This window comes from Zosterops lateralis, assembly GCF_965231275.1.
Source record: "Zosterops lateralis genome assembly, chromosome: 4".
Classification (NCBI taxonomy): domain Eukaryota; kingdom Metazoa; phylum Chordata; class Aves; order Passeriformes; family Zosteropidae; genus Zosterops; species Zosterops lateralis.
The window spans coordinates 70,924,627-70,944,508 of NC_139765.1; the positions used below are offsets into that span (position 1 = coordinate 70,924,627).

General features: G+C 42.2%; 1 protein-coding gene across 1 annotated transcript in view; it reads left to right on the plus strand.

Annotated features, from left to right (window-relative positions):
* MKLN1 (muskelin 1) overlaps nt 1-19,882 on the plus strand; it is a 93,638-nt gene that overhangs the window by 51,589 nt on the left and 22,167 nt on the right. Inside the window, exons 10-12 of the mRNA XM_083860597.1 lie at nt 14,344-14,556; nt 16,427-16,648; nt 18,202-18,331. Of these exons, the coding sequence (XP_083716723.1) occupies nt 14,344-14,556; nt 16,427-16,648; nt 18,202-18,331 (565 nt within the window). The remainder of the gene's footprint in view (nt 1-14,343; nt 14,557-16,426; nt 16,649-18,201; nt 18,332-19,882) is intronic.

Genomic DNA, 19,882 nt, shown 5'->3' on the forward strand with positions numbered 1-19,882 from the left:
CAAAACGAGAGCTGTGGAGGAGACACAGTAGATGAGTTGTGAGTTGATGTGATTAAATTATTATAAAGAGATTTTGGAGGGAAAAATATTAGCAGAGTGTTATGGAAGCTCAGGAAATTCAGATGGAAGATGGGAAGAGTCTTGCAGGGAGAGGAAGAAAGAGGAGTTTTTAAAAAGTGGAGACTTGCTGAATGTGTGAGGAATTTTGAAGAAGGGATGTACTTAATAGAGAAAAGTGTGGAGAAACGTGGGTGGCTTTGGAAAGGGAATTCTGGAAGGACTCTCTGTGACAAACTTGTGAGGTGGGGCCCCTGTGAGCCTCGTGGAGTTCAACAAGGCCAAGTGCAAGGTCCTGCACATGGATTGGGGCAGTTCCAAGAACAAACAGGGGCCAAACATAGAATGGATCCAAGAGCAGCCCTGAGGAGGAGGAGGAGGAGGAGGACTTGGGATGTTGGTGGATGAGAAACTCGACAGGTCTCAGTGATGTGGACTTGAGCACTTCTGCTCTGGAGCCAGGCTGGCAGAGCTGGGACTGCTCACCTGAAGAAGAGAAGGCTCCAGAGAGACCTCAGAGCCCCTTTTAGTGCCTAAAAGGGCTGCAGGAGAGATGGAGAGGGACTTGGACAAAGGCATGATATACCAGGACAAGGGGAAATTGCTTCTCACTGCCAGAGGGGAGGGATAGATGGGATTTGGGAAAGAATTCACGGCTGGGAGGGTGGTGATGCCTTGGCACAGGGTGCCCAGAGAAGCTGTGGCTGCCCATGGATCCCTGGAAGTGTCCAAGGTCAGGTTGGCTGGGGCTTGGAAGCAACCTGGGACAGTGGAAGGTGTCCCTGCCCATGGCAGGGGGTGGCACTGGGTGGGCTTTAAGGTCCCATCCCACCCAAACCATTCCATGGTTCTGTAATACATTCAGCAGTGTTCAGGAGGCCTCCTGAAGTGCAGTTCAGGGTTTTGGTGACTTTCAGAGGTACAGTGAGCTGGCAGCTGCTGTTCTTGGAAACCAGCAGTGAGTTGTGGTTTTGTTTTTTTTTTTCCAAAGAGATCTGGATGAAACCTGATTTAGAAATGAAAAGGTCAATCTCAAACGTTGAGAAGTAAATTCAAAAACAAAGACTCCAGATGTTTCTCTAATAGGGACATCAACTGCTCACAAACAATTTGCAAAAAGGAAATGTCTGTTGACATGGAATTTTAAAAAATATTCAGAGTAGATTCCAGTAGAGCTTAATCTTGTTTTGTTGTATTGTGCTAGTTCTGCTTCTGGCTTTTTTATTCTAATTAATCAGTGACAGTGGTTAAATTGACCACTCAATAATTAAACTTGGATAAGAGTAAAATATGGTGAAAGTTGCATCCTGTCCAGTGTTATTGTAGGGATAACACACAGTAATGCTTTTGGGATAAGGATAGAGGGAGCTTCTGTTGCAGTGCATTGAGAAGACCTTGTGTGACCTTTTTAGAAAACATTTTTGCTGCTATTTTTCAGAATTTTCCAGTGAGGTGTCTTTTTGTCACCTGAAGTTGCATTTGTTTGCTCTTTTAACAACGAGACCACCGAAGCTGATTCTCCATAGCTCTTTTTCATAGGATCATTGAACAGTTAAGTTGGAAAAGCCCTCTGAGATCAGCTCCAACTGTTCTCCCAAGCACTGCCAAGGCCAGCACTAAACCATGTCCCCAGGTCTCACATTCGCATGGCTCCAGGGTTGGCGACTCCACCACTGCCCTGGGCAGCCAGGGATGGACAACACTTTCAGTGAAGAAATTTTTCCAAATATCCAAGCTCAACTTTCCCTGATGTAACTTGAGGCCGTTCCCTCTCCTCCTGTCCCTGTTCCCTGGGAGCAGAGCCCGACCCCCCCCAGCTGTCCCCTCCTGTCAGGGATTTGTGCAGAGCCACAAGGTCCCCCCTGAGCCTCCTTTTCTCCAGGCTCAGCCCCTTTCCCAGCTCCCTCAGCCCCTCCTGGGGCTCCAGACCCTTCCCCAGCTCTATTCTCTTTCCTGGATATGCTCCAGCTCCTTATGTCTGTCTTGTATGTCTGGACAAAATGCTCAGGATGCTGAGTATCAAATATCAAAATATATCAAAATGCTGGAGTAGCTGATCACTTCCAGCATGAAAAAACAGGATCTGGAGGACCTGCTGGTGAGCACACCAACACTGCTGATGGACAGACAGACCCCACCATCCCTTCAGTGTATGGATCCAGCAGGATTCTTGCTGTGCTTGTCAAATCCTCTTCCTTAGCCTGAATCCTTGCAGGGAGATGCTCCATGGAGCAGCTCAGCACCTCTCAGCTTACCCACAGCTTCTCTCTCTGGAGTGTGACAGCCCTGTGAATCAGCTGGCACAAGGCACAGCCAAAATGCATTTCATTTAAGAGCCTTTAAGAGTTTCTACCCTGAATCAAGTGGAATTTTCTGACAAATGCTGTTGTCTTCAGGGTTTTTTAGTGGCTGTAGATCAACAGACCTCTTCAGGATTAGGGAATAAATAGTTTTAAAAAAACAAACCTTGTCATTCCTTGGACATTTTTATTCTAGGCCAGCGTCAGTTAATAGAGAAATTTAATGTGTGTGTTTTGATTTCTCTTTCTGGTTTCCAAGCAGCAACTTTCTCTTTTGAAGGGTAATTTAGTGAAATTCAGTGCAGGAGGACAGTTTTAAGTGTAGGAAAGTCTTCCTTTGGTGTAAATTGATAGTCAGAGGATTTTGAAATAGGATCAAAATGCTGAGGGATGTTGATGCCTCTGGAGATCAGATAAATGAGACTGAAGCAGTGTGATAGTTGGCATATTTTGTGTGCCTCTGGTGTTCCTGTACCTTGTTTTAGCATTTCCTAGAGACAAGAGATGGGGGTAATCTCCCTTCAAACAGTGTCACTGCACTGATTGGTACCTTCTGTGCTGCTTCTTGGAAAATACATTGACTCATCCTCATTCTGGTTTCTTCAGAGGAAAACCCTGCTCACAAATCAGCTCTGTGAAGGATATGGAAATTGTGTAAATGGGTTAGGTTTAGGTGACACTATATTTCTCTCAAAAATTGTTGAAGTGTTTCCTTACTAAAGGTAGAAGTGAAGGTCTTGTCATGGTTTAAGTGCTTGAGAGGATAAATCTTTGCTCACAGTGAGGGAAAGTGTAGGTCAACAAGTGCCTCCTGTTCAGTAGGTTCAAAATGATGTAGAAAATGGGTATATTGTGAGGTGACAGTTTACTGCGAACACCCAAGTGCTTTTCCAGGATGCTGAAAGTAAAAGCTGACAAGTGTAGAAAGATCTCCTAATGGTGAGAGCCAGGGGGAATTTCAGCTGCTATTGTATTTCCAGTTAAATTTTCTCCAGTCTCTGCATGCATTTCTTTGCATTTGTTGAAATAGATGAATTACCCAAACTTTCAGTGTCATATTACCACAGAAGCATTTTTTGTAGGACTTTGTGACACCTCTAACTGTTGTTTTTTTTTGGGGGGGTGTTATGAGCTTATCAATGTAAAGCTTTTACCCTGTGCTGTTTGAAGTGCAGGAATTGAACTAGTCTCAAATATTGACTTCTTCCCACAGATGGTGATACAGTTTGGAAGAACACTTCAAGTGACTTGAGGGGCTTTTTGTTGCAAATATTGCGATGTTTACGGACTTGAGCTCTAATGCAGTGAATGTGCCATGTCCTACTGCTGAGCAGTTCCAGTGGTACAGATGCTCAGTTGTACGAGATGCCTGGTGCCACAAAAGCGCATAGGGAGAAGGCAGCTGTCCCTGAAAGAAACTTGGATACTGCAGACGTACCTCAGAGCCAACTTCCTAAATAGTGCAAATGCCTACAAAAGTAGGGACAAAGACAGCAGATGCTGGAGTGAACCAAATGAAAAGTATCCTAGGCTGATCCTAAATATCGCAGGCAAATGGTTTATTTTCCTCCCTATTTAGTAGCATAATGGTTTAAAATGTTCTAAGCCAGTATTCTTTGAGCAGAATGTTAGAGAGAGACTTTCACATATGCCTGACTGACATCCCCAGTGATTTCCACTTAGGCAGCCTAAAGCAAAAAGACCCTGTTGAGGGAGTAGCACCTCAGCTTTTTGGAATAATTTATTTTTAAATATTTTGGAAAAGGTTCTCATCTTTTAAAGCTAACTTATGCTACCTCGTGTGCCTGAAGAATTCTGTCCTCTTAACCCTGGTTTATTTGTCTTTTTTTAACTTTGACATTTTTTTAAGGAAAAGATCATATTTGAAAACAGCTTTGGGTCTTAAGCTATTCAGTTCCCTCACTAGGTGCCTGTATTTCTTGCTTCCAGCATGAAAAAAAGCCCAGAAATCCAGCCAAACTTCAGTTATTCCTCACACCAGATGCTGGAATGAGTGGAGGTCCCTTTCTTCCACACGGTGCTGTTCAAGTCAGTCTCGTGGAGAAAGGAGCATTAAATAAATACCTTGTGCCTGATGTTCTGGAGGCTGCACAACTCTGGCAGCCCTGGAGCTTGTGCGTGCCAGTCTTCAGGTTATGCTGAATTTCCAAGTCATCATAAAGCTTTCAGTTGCAAAGGAAAACTACTTTTAGTCCTTGAAGTAATGCATCAGGCGGAGTTGATTTGTGGCGTTTATGTTCCGATAAAAATCACCACTTCGACTGCAGCTTATGATGAGTTTAATGCTCTGATCTCTGGTCTGGAATGGAACTTTATTTTACTTACATGGCTTTATTAGGACGTTATTGCATCATCCTAATGTGTTTTGCAATTCCCTGTAAATTGTAGATGAGGCAGTGTAGAGTCATTCTTGGGTGGCTGTGGATGCATCCTGGAAAACGACGTTACAGGGTTTTCTGGTAAAAGTTCAGTGAGGGGATTGACGTTGGTACAAAGAATTCTGATTTATAGCCTTTTGGCTTTTAAAGACACAGAAATATGCACCTGTGAGATGACCCAGCTGGAATGCCAGGACCTCCAGCATTTCACACTGAAGGGATTAAAAGAAAAGGATTTTAAAGAAATTGGGGAATATGCAGAGGTAGAAGGAAAACTTTCACTCACTTTTGCCAGTGAGTTCAAGTAGCTTCACACACCAGTCAACTTTGCCTTGGGAGTAATGTCTTATTTCAGCTATGCTGAGAGATTTGTTACATTAATGTTACATTAACATTCCTCAGTCTGTACAAATACAGAAATCCCTAAAGAAATACCAGTTATCCCAAGGTGGTAACACAGGGGAAGAAGTCTCAAGTGATATCACAGACAAATCTGTAGCTAAATTGTCTGGATAATTATGTGCTTGAAAATGTAGTAAGTTTTTGTGGACGTTGCCACTGAGGTATTTCAGCAACTGGGTTTTGGAGGTAATTAGGAATTGAGCTTTCTGGAGTATCTCAAGAGAACTTATTGGCACAGTGGCTGGTGCAATGATGTGTTGAATTCAGACCTACCTGAAAGAGCTTAGTGTGTTAATAGGACTTAATCCATGAATTTTCCAGGCCATGCATGTGATGGAGATGTTACTGATACTGGGCTTTAGCAAATAAAACAGCCACTTTTACAACTTGCTAACACCTTCAGGTGCAAACTACTCTTTTATCACCTGTTCAAAACTGTTTTCACTTTCTCAGAAACACCTGAGAGCCTGTGGCTGTCAAAGGATTTACTTAAAATTTCATGTTTGTCTGTCAGTGACATCTCAAGGACAATTAATTACAAAAAAAAAAATCAACTTCTGAAAGTGTAGCTTTGCTAGTAACCTTTGTGGCTTAACAGTTTATAAGCAACCAGTTAAATTTTTTCAGCCTCCTGGTCCGCGAGTTGTCTACGGAAAAATCTCTCTTGGCCGGACCTTCGCTCTGGCCATTGTTAGTGGTAATGAGAGGACAGCGTGAACTTGTGATGCATGCAAAAATGACCTCACTCAACATCCTGCAATTGTTAATGGGGTCACTGAAATTCGGCACACGCGGGATGTTGTCCTCTGAGGGCCCATCTTGGAGCTGGTGAAAGCTCTGGTTCTCTGATGGGTCGTCTGTTACGTTTCATCAGAGCTGCTGAAAGCAAAGCTGAGCAGTGGATGTGGAACAAACTGACAATTTACTTGGTAAAATGTAGGCAGTTACAATTTTTTTCATATTTCACTGGTGTCAGCAGCACTTTGTTTGCAGGTGAATTGTGCCTTTTGTTGGAAATAACAGAGAATTGATGTCCTATTGCTGCAAGGTCACTCTGTACTGGGGTATTCCTTCAGTACTTCTCTTGTTTGCATTTGTAAGCTGAATCACAAAGGTTGGATGACTTTTATTTTTGACTGTAAGCTAAAGCCTGCAGAAGACCTTCATATACATTCCTGCAACCTCCTTCACATAAATTAAAGATCACAAAGTGGTTTGTGCTGGAAGAGACCTTAAAGATCAACTCATTCCACCCCCTCTCATGCACTGGGACACTTTGCATTATCCCAGGTTGCTCCAAGCCCTCTCCATCCTGGTCTTTGACACTTCCAGGGATCCAGGGGCTGCCACAGCTTCTCTGTGCACCCTGTGCCAGGGCCTTCCCACCCTCCTGAGCAGAGAATTTCCTCCTACCAACTAATTTAAATGTCTCCTCTTTCAGTTAAAACTGTTCCCACCTTGTTCTATCACTATCTGCCTGTGTAAAAAGCCCCCCTTCATCTTTTTTATAACCTCCTTTTAGATACTGAGTGGCCACAAATTATTTCCCACTATTTGAATGCTTGAAGATGTGGGAGCTTTTTCCCCTTTCCCTTTTCCACTTGTCTTGTAAGATGTCTTGTTTTACTGCAACATAAGATCCATGGTGTTATGCCTTGCTGGAAGGCCTTGATGAAACCTTGGTGTGGGAGAGAGCGCTCAGGAGATCCAGGAATGTGACTCCTGCACTGGCAATTCCTCTGGCATTGGCTGCTAAAGCTGTTTCTGCACTGTAGGAAAATTCAGACAGCACAGCTGTCAAAGCACAATGTTGATGCTTTAGAAAGTTCAGCTGTGAGGACACACTTGGTCTTTAGAGGTGCCTTGATCAGAGCACATCAGAAGCCAGAAGATTGTGTATTAATTCATTCCTTTATGAAAATACTCTCAAATTAGTTATTTCAGCAAGCACAGGCTGGCAGGGAGTCTAATAAATAATAATTTCCTGAGAATAGAGCATTATCTCTTTGTTTTCATACCAGTGCTGATGTGCTGCACAGAGCCTGTGCAGTGGCAAACCTGTGCTGATCCCTGAAGGATGGAGCAAAGACTTGGAGTCAAGTTCATGTCAGACTGGAAGGGTTGGGCTGTCAAGGGTCATCAAATCCAGCCTGCTGCTGTCATAAGGATCCTGTCGTATGATCTCTGAGCCTGATCATTTGACTTATAAGCTCATTGAACCGTCTTTCAAAAATAGAACATCAGGCCATTTATTTTTTTAATTCTAATTTAAGCAGGGAAAGTCTCTTTGTGGCAAGCTCAGCTCAAGGCTGAGCAGCATCAGCAGTGGGAAATTAGGACTGTCCCAAATGTGAGCGTGCTTTTAGGAAAGGGAAAAGGAAAGCTTAATCCTGTTCAGTTTTTTTGTTTTCCCACCTTGAAGAGATGTGCACACAAAACTGTGAGCTAAAAGCTGTCTCTGACTTTAATCTGCTCCATCATGTCTGAGTCAGATGCCCAGAAAGGACTTTGCTGGTAAATCTATCCCGTGGCATCGCTGTAGGAGGGCACCAGTAAGCAGATTAGCCATAGCTCAAATTCTGTGTCAGCTCCCTGACCGGGGGTGCCTTCCCTGTCTTGCCTGTGCCTGGACTTATTAATAGTTAATTACAACTTTTTAATATCCAAACCTAATATTTATCATAAGACATTTAACTCTCTTGTATGAAAAATCGTGTAAATTCATGGCTTTCCAGTACTGGTCCTGAGGAGTTTTCAGCGTTGTGACTCTTAGATTCTGGTCTATTTCTTAGGCTTCTCAAAATATTTATTGGCAGAACATATTTAATTTATATATAACAGTTTTGTAGAGAAGCTGTGGCTGCCCCATCCCTGAAGTGTCCAAGACCAGGCTGGATGAGGCTTGGAGCAGCGTGGGATAGTGGAAGGCAGGGGAGTGGGACTGGATGAGCTTTAAGGTCCCTTCCAACCCAAACCATTCTGTGGCTGATGAACTTGCACATTCTCAGAAATATTCTTTATAACTGGTAAAGCAACTTTAAAATTAGGTTGGAGTATCTGCTACTTTTATAAATAGTGGCAAGAATCATGGAATCTTAAAGGTTGGACGGGACCTTAGGGATCATCTAGTTCCAAACCCCTGCCATGGGCAGGGACACCTTCCACTCGACCAGCTTGTTCCAAGCCCCATCCAGCCTGGCCTTAAACATTTCCAGGGATTATTTGCAGAGTAATTTAAAGAATGGAGCATCCAAAATATTTTTTTTTTTTAGGTAAACTCCCATCTTATACTCCTAGAAACATTCAGTGCTTTGCTGCATACCCTGTGTGACATCCAAAGGTTTTTAATTCTAATGCTGGAGCTCTCTAGTCCTGGGCATCAAACGATACAAGTGGCACTGATTTCTGCCATCATACAGAGTAGGAAGTTGGGATGTCCTGCTTGAGGGAAGGTGTTTCATGCTGAGGAAACCCTTACAGAGGGCTCTGAGCCCCTGCCATGTGTCTGTGCTGGGCTGCTCTGGCCTTGAGCACTGTTGAGATGCTCCTGTTGTGTGTCTGAACGTGCAGGACCCTCCCTCTGATGGCTTGGTGCTCCTGGCACATCATTGGTGATTTTGTGGGTGATAGGAATGAAATCAGTCCCCAACTCCTTCTGCTTTGTGTTGAGAAGCCATACAAAAACTCTCCCTGCTACCATAAAAACCAAAAGAATAGATCAAATTATTTTCTCATGTTTCTGGCATCTTTAGGTAATGATAAACTTAGAATGCCTTCTGTGAGTAACTTATATGGGATGAAAGTGTTTTATTTTGTTGTACGGCTGCAGTTGTTTCTCTTGCCGAACTTAGTGCTCATCTAGAGCAAAGCAAATCTTTGCTGCAGCTCAGATTAAACATTTTGGGAGCGCATTAGCTGTAGACTGGCATTGATAAAGCACTGACAAGCTCTAATCTTAAAGCACATGGACTTGAATTAATGCCAGGAATAATATGCATTTCCTTTAATTTTCAAGTTTGTGGAGAACTTTTCCCCTTTTTTTTTTTGGTGGGGGGGGGGGGGGGGGGAGATGGAAATGAATTATAGTCCGAAACTGGGAAATGAGAGCAATTAATCTCTGCAGTTGTGTAGGCAGGAGGGACTATTTGTTGCCTGACAGGCTGCTCTCAGGACTGGAAACAAAGTAGGTTGTTTGTGTCTTTTTATGTCCTCGTCCTAGTTTGCTTTAGGACAAGAGCATTTACCTCATGATGCTTATTTTTGAACTTCATACTGGAGGCAGTGTTCACATTCCACTCAGTCTTTTACAGGACCAAGAACGGGGAATTAGTCAGCTGTTCTTTGTTTTTATTTCCCTGACTCTTGAAAAGGATCCAGGCTTGCTCCTGAGGTTTTTCATCTGGATTGGTCTGAATAAAAGAGATTTTTCTTGCAACTGAAACCCCTTTATTTGCAAAAGGTTATGATAACCAGAAGAAGCCAAGCTCCCCCAGTTTTTGTTTGGGATGGGCAGTGGAACCGGCCTCCTGCAGTCATGTTCGCATTAAAGAAGGTTCATAGGACATTTATTTAAAAACAAACCAAAAAGTGAAAGCCATCATGTTTGTGCCTTGGTGTAGCATGCCAGGATGCTGTTGCTAAGATGATGCCTGCTGATTCTGGCATAAATAGTGATTTGAGCAGACCCTAAGGAGTTGAGTCCCAATCCTTTCTCCCCTGTATAGGAACAAATCAATTATTCCAAGGAGGTGGTGTTGTCTCTCGGTGCTGTTGTGTTGCTTTTTGAAAACGTTTTGTAAGTTAGTCCTTAAGTGGGATAATTGCTTTCAGCATTTGCAAGTTAAATGAAGAAAGCTCTAATTAGATTTTATAAAGTGGCTTAGCATGTTGAGAAGGCTTTTCATAAAGTATACTGTGTATTCACTTGGCGTTGCACAATTGAATTTCGTGTAGCACTGACGAAACCTAAAAATCCTATTTGGCCCTGGGCGCTTAAAGGATTGAAAGCCTGGCTTAAGTGCTCCTGGCCATACAACCTCTCTTCCCCACCATCCCACCCTCACCAGGGTGTTTATCTGTATTGTAGAGACCAGAGGAGTTGCATCAACACCAACCTGTTTGAGGAAGAGCCTTGGAGCTGGGCATAAAGCTTAGTGTTTTGTAGCACTTCCAAACAGGACCCTGCACATGCTGTTTAATCTGTTTTAGCTGTGACTGTGCTGTGCTCATTGTACAGTGGGGCTGGGTGGCACAGAGCCACTTTGTTCAGGTCAGTCCTGGCTCTGTGTGGGCACTTATTAAGTCCCACACAAACCCAGCAGTGCTGTGCTTAGTAGTTTTTGGTATTGTTTGGTGTCCTGTAGGTTAGAAATGTGATATGCTAATGCTTTCCTCTTGCCATTACAGCCTTGGCAGCAGCTGAGGCACTGGCCAAAGCAGCCTGACACACTGCTTGCCATCTGAATAAGGACTTAGCCCAGTCACAAGCCCCTTTCACGTGTGGTTTCTGCAGTGTGTGTGCCAGGAGCTTTCTGATGAGAATTGGAAGGAGTCCCCAGAGCCAGTGTTTGTTCAAGTCATTTGGGTGTTGTTGCTGGATGTGACTTCTAGAGTCTTATGGAAGATGGACTCTCTTTGGGAGGTGACACCTCTACTACCTCAGTCAGTCAGGTCATGGAGCTTCATCTGCAAAAGTGTGGATTCCACATCTAACAACTTAGAAGAAACCAGATCTAAAGTAAAGTACTTAATTATAAAATCACAGAATGGTTTGGGTTGGGATGGACCTTAAAGACCCTCGAGTTTCAGCCCCCTGCCACAGACAAGAACACTTTCCATTAGGCCAAGGTGCTGAGGGCCCCATCCAGCCTGGCCTTGGGCACTTCCAGAGATGAGAAGTTTTGCACGGGTTTGTTACGAGTTCAGGCAATCAGTCTGACAAAACTGTGACTTGGTGATAAAGCCTGAATTTGAAGAAGGGCACAGAGGTCTATCTCTAGTAAGATCCACTCAGCCTGGGACATTAATTAATGGATTATGACCAGCCTACATCCTGGCAGGGGGACAAAAGGTTGTTCTTTTGCCCTCTAGCCATGCTTGATCTCTTCAACCTTGGGTTAGAGAGTCATCTCTGTTATGGTCAGTTTTTCTCACTCATTGTTTTTAAAGAGTCAGATTCTTTGAACACTTGTGGAATCAACAAACTTCCCCATTTGAATTTACTGGATTGCTGTGTCCATGACAAGTAGTGGCAGTGTGTTCTTTGTGTGAGCAACAGGCTGCTGTTGTAACCACATGGAGCACACGGCTTTGGATGAGCATTCACAGCCATCCATGGGCACTTGATTCATCACATGTGCCTCAGAGCATTTTGCTTTTTTGTAGTGTCTTTGTAAATGGACTTTGTGTCCCTCTTTGAAGTACTTATGAGCTGCAAGGGGTGCCATGGTCAAGCTGAACTCAGAAGTGAACACAGATTTAGATCTTTCCCTTTTTTTGCCTTAAATGTCAAACCAGCGTGTATCACTGTTGATGGAGTTATTTACTCATTTTGGTAAACAGGCAGGCTAAGGAAGAAACTTTGGCATGTTCCTCATGATCTTGTGAGTGGTGTGCAGGCAGAACTCCAGCTTTCTTTGAGAACAGATTTCAAATTGGATGAAGTTTCCTATATTACAAGAGAGAGTTCATGCTATGGCAGGCTCTGAAGTTTGAGTGAAGTTGAGGGGATGGAAATTCTGTGTCTGTAGAGGTGAAACGTTAACCTTAACAGCTGTTCAAGAAAGCAGATATTACCGTGTGACATGTGGCCAGGACTAATTAAAGAAAAAAGGTCTTTTTCCTGAATTCTTTTCTCATTTTAAAATAGTCTTAGAAAATCTGTATGTTGCATATTTAGTGCAGCAACTGTGTTGTTGGTGCCAGTGCCTTGAAATGGGCATTGAGTTGTGAAGTGTCTCAGCCTTGTGTCTGAGCTCAGACAAATTTTAGTTGATGATGTAGCTTTTTGTGGCAAGGCAGATCTGGAAATTACTAAATTGGAGATTTTCTCCTTGAAGTGCCAAAGACATTATTTGAACAAGTTTGGGAGGATTTAATTTAGTCTGCATTGAGGTGAGAGAGTGGATGATTCTTGAATTGTCCAAGTCCATTAAAAAGCTGCAGTGACCTGCCAGAGGAGAGAGTCAGAAAGCACAGGTGGGTCCTCACATCTCACCTACAAAGCTGCTGTGCCAAGGCAAATAGATGCTCATTGGCAGGGGCCTGGTGCCATATCCCTCAGTGTCCCAGCTCCGTGGCTTGGGATGGACTTTGCACACTGGGGTGATTTATTTGTGAACCATATGAGCCTTTGTGAGTGCACTGATTGGTGCTTCTCATGCAAAGGAACTCCCCCGCGCATTTGGAACAGGGTCCTCTGCAAGATACTGTTTTTGTATTTTCTAGGAACAAAGTAAATTGTATTGTTGCCTTCTGTGTCATCTTCCTCCATGTGACCAAAGGCAATCAATGAGCTTTTGCTGCATTTCAGGATTTTATGCTAATGTTTCACTGCTATCAGTACTTTTTTTTTTCCCCTAGAAAATAAAATTATCTTAATTACCCTGAAGTAACTAATCCTCAAAGCTGCAATCACTGCTGACACAATGCTTCATATTTACAAAATATGAACAATTCAGTTCACCTCTTCACATGGTCTTTTGAGTTACTGTAAACAGTTTCCTGGAACCATTGCTTAATCATGAAATTGAATTCTGTAACATGAATAATAAAAGCTTTTGTCAACAAAGATGTAATGCTGCCTTTCTTGTTTTATCCAATTTAGTGTTGTGCATTCCATTAGTGTACTTTAAATTTCAGCAGAATTTAAGTGAAAGGGTACAATTATGAAGATTTTTTTCATAAGGCAATACTTGGGAGCACACAGAGTAACTATTGTGCCGATTATTTGGTGTGATATGGCAACTCTTCTTAAACTATAAGTCTTCAATAATGATTTTAAAGATATGCTATATCCTTGCCTACTTGCCTAATCTTTACTTTTCAGCAGTTTTTAATAGATTTTTTGGTATAGAATCCCAGAATGGTTTGGGTTGGAAAGGACCTTAAAGATCATCCCATTCCAATGCCCTGCCATGGGCAGGGACACCTCCCACTATCCCAGGTTGCTCCAGGCCCTGTCCATCCTGTCCTTTCTGGCCATGGACACTTCAGGGATCATGGGGCAACCACAGCTTTTCTGGGCTCATTGGGAAGCCATTCTCTGTGTCCTGTCACCCAGCTGTGTTCAAAATAAACTACAGACCTGATCTACACTCGTGATGATTTTCTTTTGTCTGATATTTTGCACATGAGGCTTTGCAAAGTTGATTTCTAATGTTTTGGTGTACCAGAACATCAGTCTCATGCTTCAGGAAAAAGGCCTTTAAAATGAGATTTGGGAAGCAGAAAGGAAACTGCCCAGGACGGCGTAATCATCATCATAATGTCATTAAATAAATTACTCCATCATTTAACTTGAGCACTCCTGGATGGATTAAGCCCATAATAATTTGACGTGGGGCACTCTGTGTGTTTCTCTTGAAGATCATAACTCAGGGCAGTTTTGTTTACCGTGGGAAACTTTCTTTCATATCTATTTGTGAAGGACAGGGAGTGCTTTTGTTACCTTCCCAGAGCCATTACGGGGTATGATTGCTTGGGGGAGTGTCTGCTTATGATCTGTTAGAAAACAGCCTATTAATAAAACAGAGGCTCTTGTAATAGAGCACTTCTTAATCTTCTTCCTGTGTAGTTATTTATAGGTTGTGACATCTTAATTTGCCTCTCATGTGCATCGACTTCTGTTATTTTAAAAGATCAAGTAGTTTTCACACGCCTCTGAGAATCACTTCTGGGAGAAACTGTCTGTTTTCTAAGGAATCTGACAAGAAAGGTTCAAATCATAAGTTTGTTGTGACAAGTGCATTAAGGTTTATGCTGGTGTCTTTCTAAAGGACAGAAGTTACGGGATGTGCTCTTGCAGTTATTGATGTACTAATCCTGTATTTGACTACAAGCAGATTTTCCTGAATTCCCCAAGGATTTCTGATTGCTGCTAACACTTATTTTCCCTTAGTGACCTGTCTAGAGCAACACAAAATCCATCATTCTCTTCATTTTTGTGTGATCCTTTGCTTTCCCAGAGTGGTCCCAGTGCCAGGTCCTGTCACAAGATGTGCATTGACATCCAGCGACGGCAGATCTACACCCTGGGGAGGTACCTGGATTCCTCTGTGAGGAACAGCAAGTCCCTGAAAAGTGATTTCTACCGCTACGACATCGACACCAACACCTGGATGTTGCTGAGTGAGGACACCGCAGCAGATGGAGGCCCCAAGCTGGTGTTTGATCATCAGGTCAGCCACACTCATACTCCCATCCCAAGTCCTCAGTGTTTAAAAGTCAGTTTTGATCGTAGTCTCTGTGATTTTGAGGTGCTGCTCCAGGTGACAGAGCAGGGATGGAGAGGGTGTGATCTGCACTCAATTAAATCCTAATGGCATTCAGCACCACTGGCTGCTGGTGCTCTAATCAAACAGAGTCAGAAGGATCATAAAAACCTTTGCAAACAAATGCATTTTATTAAGACACGTTTTATTAAAGCTCCAACCACAGTTCATCTGGTTTTAATCAGTCTCCTTGAGCTGGGTTTGCAGATCTTCCTTGCCTAGAGGGCCTTGGGGAGCAACTTGCAAAGCTGTGTATGCTACCTTTGGAAGATTAGTCCAAGCAAATAGCTGGAGTGAGGCCAACACAGAAGCAGGATTCTTTCCAAATTGGTTACCTTTAAAAATGGTAGAATGTGCTTTCTTTGTAGAGTTTGAAACACCTTAGAGGAATGGCTACTAATCCTTTAAAAAGTCACATCTTGTCCACGTGTTCAAATTGAAAACTTAATTACTTATGTTGTACTCAGTGGCTTTTGTCTACTTGAAGGAGGTATTTTGTTCTCAATTGATTTTTTTTTATTTTTTTATGAAGCATCGCCAAGAAACAGCACATCAGGACTCATTTTTAAAGCAGCCCAAGATCAGCTTTTATTGGTACTGGCTGTTTTGTAACCAAAGCTGTTGTTTGCCAGCACAATGTGCCTTTCTGCTGACACTGAAAATTAAAGATACGCCATGTCTGCAGAACAAAAGCCAATCAGTCTTTCTGTTCTATTAATAACCAATGCCAGTCTCCCAGGTGTTGGGGAAGAGGCACAAGGAAATTGGCAGCTGGCAAGGCTACTCTGGGTACTTTGCTTGCCTCTTGAAATGATTCCTTTTTTCCCCCGTTCTGTCTCTCAGAGAAGAAGGGCCTCACTGACTTCTGTCAATCTGCAGCTCTCCCTCAGCACCTACTGCAATAGCAGTTTCTGTTTAACCTTCAGAAATGTACTGTACTACAAGTGTGTTGTGTAGGCTTTGCTGAGTAGCATCTCTATTTTACTGTAATCTTGTCTGTTTGTTGGTTTGCTTTTTCTTTGCCCCCCCTCTGGTATTTTGTAAACCTCTGCTTTACACTTTGTCTGAAAACATCACCTGGAGTCATGGGGTTTGGTTTGATTTGTGCTGCAGTGTTTCTCATGAGTGCCATAACCTCAGTTTAGGTTTGGAGATGAAACATATTTCTGCTGCTCTCCCATGAGGGATCTTTGGCCAGGTTATGCTCTTACTTTGTGTTCCGGTAATGGGGGTAACAATAAATGTGTGCTGGGCATGGAATCTCAGTAACAAATCACAGGCTGATTTTTGCATCAGTTGATTGGTGAGCAGTGAATTAGCAGTGAGTTTGAATTTCTCCCTTGCACAACCATTGCCAAAGGTGACACTCTGTTAACTCTAGCTATAAGGATGTGGCTTGAAAAGATCCCTGTGGATCTTTCCTGTGGAATCTGTGGGTCTATGGAAAAGAACCCTGTGAGTCCTTGTGGAAGACTCTCAAGTACTTTCCTTGAAACCAGCAGGTGTTTTAGGTGATGAAGGGTACATCTAGTCTTTTCCTTTGCATATTAAATGACATATAGAAATTAGACTTGTGATTTAAATTTCTTTTATGAGATTAAGACCTGACAACCATGAAGATGTGTGTCCTTTTCTGTTTGCTGGAGTCTCAGGAGGTGTGCAGAGCACTGTCTTAGCTTAGCAGGCATTGCTTGCAGGAGAGGAGTGTTTAATGTTAGATCTCAGAGTGTTCAGGTCTTACTGTCCCTGCCTAAAACTTCTTCCCCGCTTCTTGCAGATGTGCATGGATTCTGAAAAACACATGATCTACACCTTTGGGGGCCGAATTCTGACCTGCAATGGCAGTGTGGACGACAGCAGAGCCAGTGAGCCCCAGTTCAGTGGCTTGTTTGCTTTCGACTGCCAGTGCCAGACATGGAAACTCCTGAGGGAGGATTCCTGCAACGCCGGACCCGAGGATATCCAGTCCCGGATAGGACACTGCATGTTGTTCCATTCTGTAAGTATCCACACCCTGCTTTGATTTATGGTGTCTGACTTGAAGGAGAACATCTGGTTTTGGTTTTTCTTGCAAATTTTGAGCTCTTTAAACTCCCAAGTGATGTGTTGTCTCAGTTGAGTCGATGTTTGCTGACATTCTGATGCTCCTTTGGGAAGTGCAGGAGGTGCTAATTCAAGTTTCAGAGCTTTCATGACTCCAACTGAATAAAATTTCAAGTAAAAATCAAGGTGAATTTTAAAAGAGTTGATTTTAATGGAATAATAGTAAATAGGTCCAAAAGCTGTGATTCATTTTGACCTAAAAATGTATTATTTTTAAGTTAGTAGAGTGATTTAGAAGCTTCTGGCGTGGTAGATGCTCTGTGTTTTACCAGAATGGGACTTAATGGATGTGCATTGAGTTGCACAGGCCTCAGAGCCTTTGGTGCTGGAGCTGCTCTTTGTTGTCCTGAGCACCTGCAAACAGCTGTAAACAGCTGGAATTATGGACACTTCACCCAGAGCCTCATGGAGAAGCAAAAGGGTGGGTATGAGGTGTATTTAGCGTTTTACTCTTATGTTGGGTATTAAAAACCACCCTCCATTGCCTTTCCAGTTGTGTTCATCAAACACATGTCTATTTAAGAGAAGAGAACCACAGAGAATTAAAATTAATGCTGTGACATTTAAATATTTACTGATACCATCAACTCAAAACCTACCAATTTGAAGAAATTGCTGATTTTTATTTCTCTTGCCCTTTCAAGTGAAAGATGAGAATTTTTACAGTGAATACTGGGGCTTTCTGAGCTTTCAGTTTTATTTTTGTTTTGAATGGTTCTTTAAAATCTGGTGGAAAAACATATTGCCACACAAAATTCTGCACAAGGACTTGAGGATCTTTCAAGTAGGTGTCTGTGGTAAATGTAAGAATACTGGTTTCTGTAAGCACAGGTCATGGAAGTTTAAGTCCTTTTTCTGTTTTCTCAACCATTTGAAAGAAAAATAATCTGCCTCTTACGGACTTTCCACTTGGCAGACTTGAGAGAAGCAATAAACCTGTTATTCTTGGCTTGCTCTTTGCCAGTTGCCTGTACTGAATTTAGTTATGTGCTGGTACCTGGATGCTTTCTCCTACAGTCTGTCTTTTGTTCCTGTTGGGTTTTTAACAGTGATTTTTATGATGGATTTTAGAGACAGAGCCTGTTAATTCTTTAATAATAAATTTGAAAGATGAGCTGCTGCTTTAATGTTCTGAAGTTAAAGCTGGGTGAGGCAGGGCTGCATCAGTTACCTGTGCACAATGATGTTAAACTTAGAAGAGACATCTCTGTTCCTCTTTGATTCATTAATGGCTGCCCCTGGATCCCTGGAACTGTTCCAGGCCAGGTTGGGTGGGACTCGGAGCAACCAGGGACAGCAGAAAACGATTGGAACTGGATGGGCTTTAATATCCCTTCCAACCCAAACCACTTATAATTCTATGATAAATATTTCTGTTAATGATCACAGTTGACCAACATACTGTCTTGAACCTTGTAAAGACTTTTTTTTCTTCTCCCTCTATTCCAGAAAAATCGCTGCTTGTATGTATTTGGTGGCCAGAGATCAAAGACTTATTTGAACGACTTCTTCAGTTATGATGTGGACAGTGACCACGTGGACATTATCTCAGATGGCACCAAGAAAGATTCAGGGATGGGTAAGAGGATAAGATAACTATATAATAATTTCATTCTGTTGGTACAAATGAGAAATGTACTGTGAAAGGTGACATATTGTAAAAGGAGAAATATGTAGGTGAAAGGCCAGGTTCACAACCTGTGGTTGGCATCCTTAACTAACCCAGGTAAACTCCACACTGTGCAGGTTAAACTCATGCCAGCTCTTCTGTCCTTTCTGTCATTTGACACTCTTCATCTTGAGCACAATACAAATAATTGATGCATGAAACCACATAGCAGCTCAAAAGAAATAAAAACAAAAAACAGCAAAATAAGAACAAAGAATACCTCTTCTGGAAACTTTAGCGAAGACAAAAAAAAAAAAAAAAGAAGTCCTTAAACCTGGAAAGGAGAAGGTAAATTCTTATTTTTCTGGTTTTCACTAAGTGAAAATTATCATGAGATAATCAGTAGAAAGGCAGGTAAAGTAGAGAATTGGAGGCAGAGAATTGGAGTAGAGGGACAGAAGTTGTTTTGATCAGAAAGATGAGACCAAACTGTTGTCCTCTTATATTTGTAATAAATATCAGAAAGGGGCAAAAAAAAAAAAAAGAAAAAGGAAGGAGCCGGGCTTCAGTTCTGTGTGATTCAAAGCACTGGAGCTACATATCCTATGTGTATTTCTGTATGACAGAAGTCTTTAAAAACACCCAGAAGGCCTGTAACACAACCATAAAGAATTGATTTCATGCCTTTTCTCTTCAAATGGCAGAGAAAAATGTTCCTTTCTTCCCAAAAAGCATTTCTGCATGTATAAGCACATCATTTTCCTGTTACAAATACCCTGATCTTCATTCTACAACTCAGAATTTGAAATTTGAGTTGCACCATGTACCACTATGGGACAGAAATTACAAGTATGTCTCATGTTTTTGTATATTCCATCCCAATCATCTCTTCTTCTAGTTACTAAAAACCCCAGGAAGGTAATTAATCTTGAATTTAATATGCCCTCCTCCTTTTGATCAGGCTTAACTTTTAGCAAGTAATTTTGCTGAACTTTTGAAGTGAATTACTGGTGTTGAGGAGTTATTGTTTGCTCATTAATTTAGTTATGCCAATAAGGGAGAAAAGTACCCAAGCTCTAATTCTCTGGAGTCATTTATTTACTTGAGTGCTTCCAAGAAAGAACCAGCTCATTTTGTTGACAGTCTCCTTTATTCAGGTGCACGTTGCCTGATGCTGCTCTGCACACACCCACGCTCCCTTTGTTGTCCTTAGAGCTTTTAAAAAATTGATTTTTTTTTTCCCCCCCAGGAAATCAGTAACATTCTGCAATTTTGATCTTTTCAAGCTATGTGTCTTCATAGCCAGAAGCTTGAAAACATCTGACTTTAGGCTGGCACCTTTCTCTGCTTCAGATTTAAAGATACTGAGTTTGTCAGGACACTGAGCTGTGCTTTTCATACATGGAACTGTGAGGTTCAGTGAAGAAAATGAGAAATGAAGTAAATTTTTAGCCCTTCTCCCCATTCCCACAGGCCCTGAAGTGATGAATAGAAGATTTATTTATTTTTTTTTAAATAAGA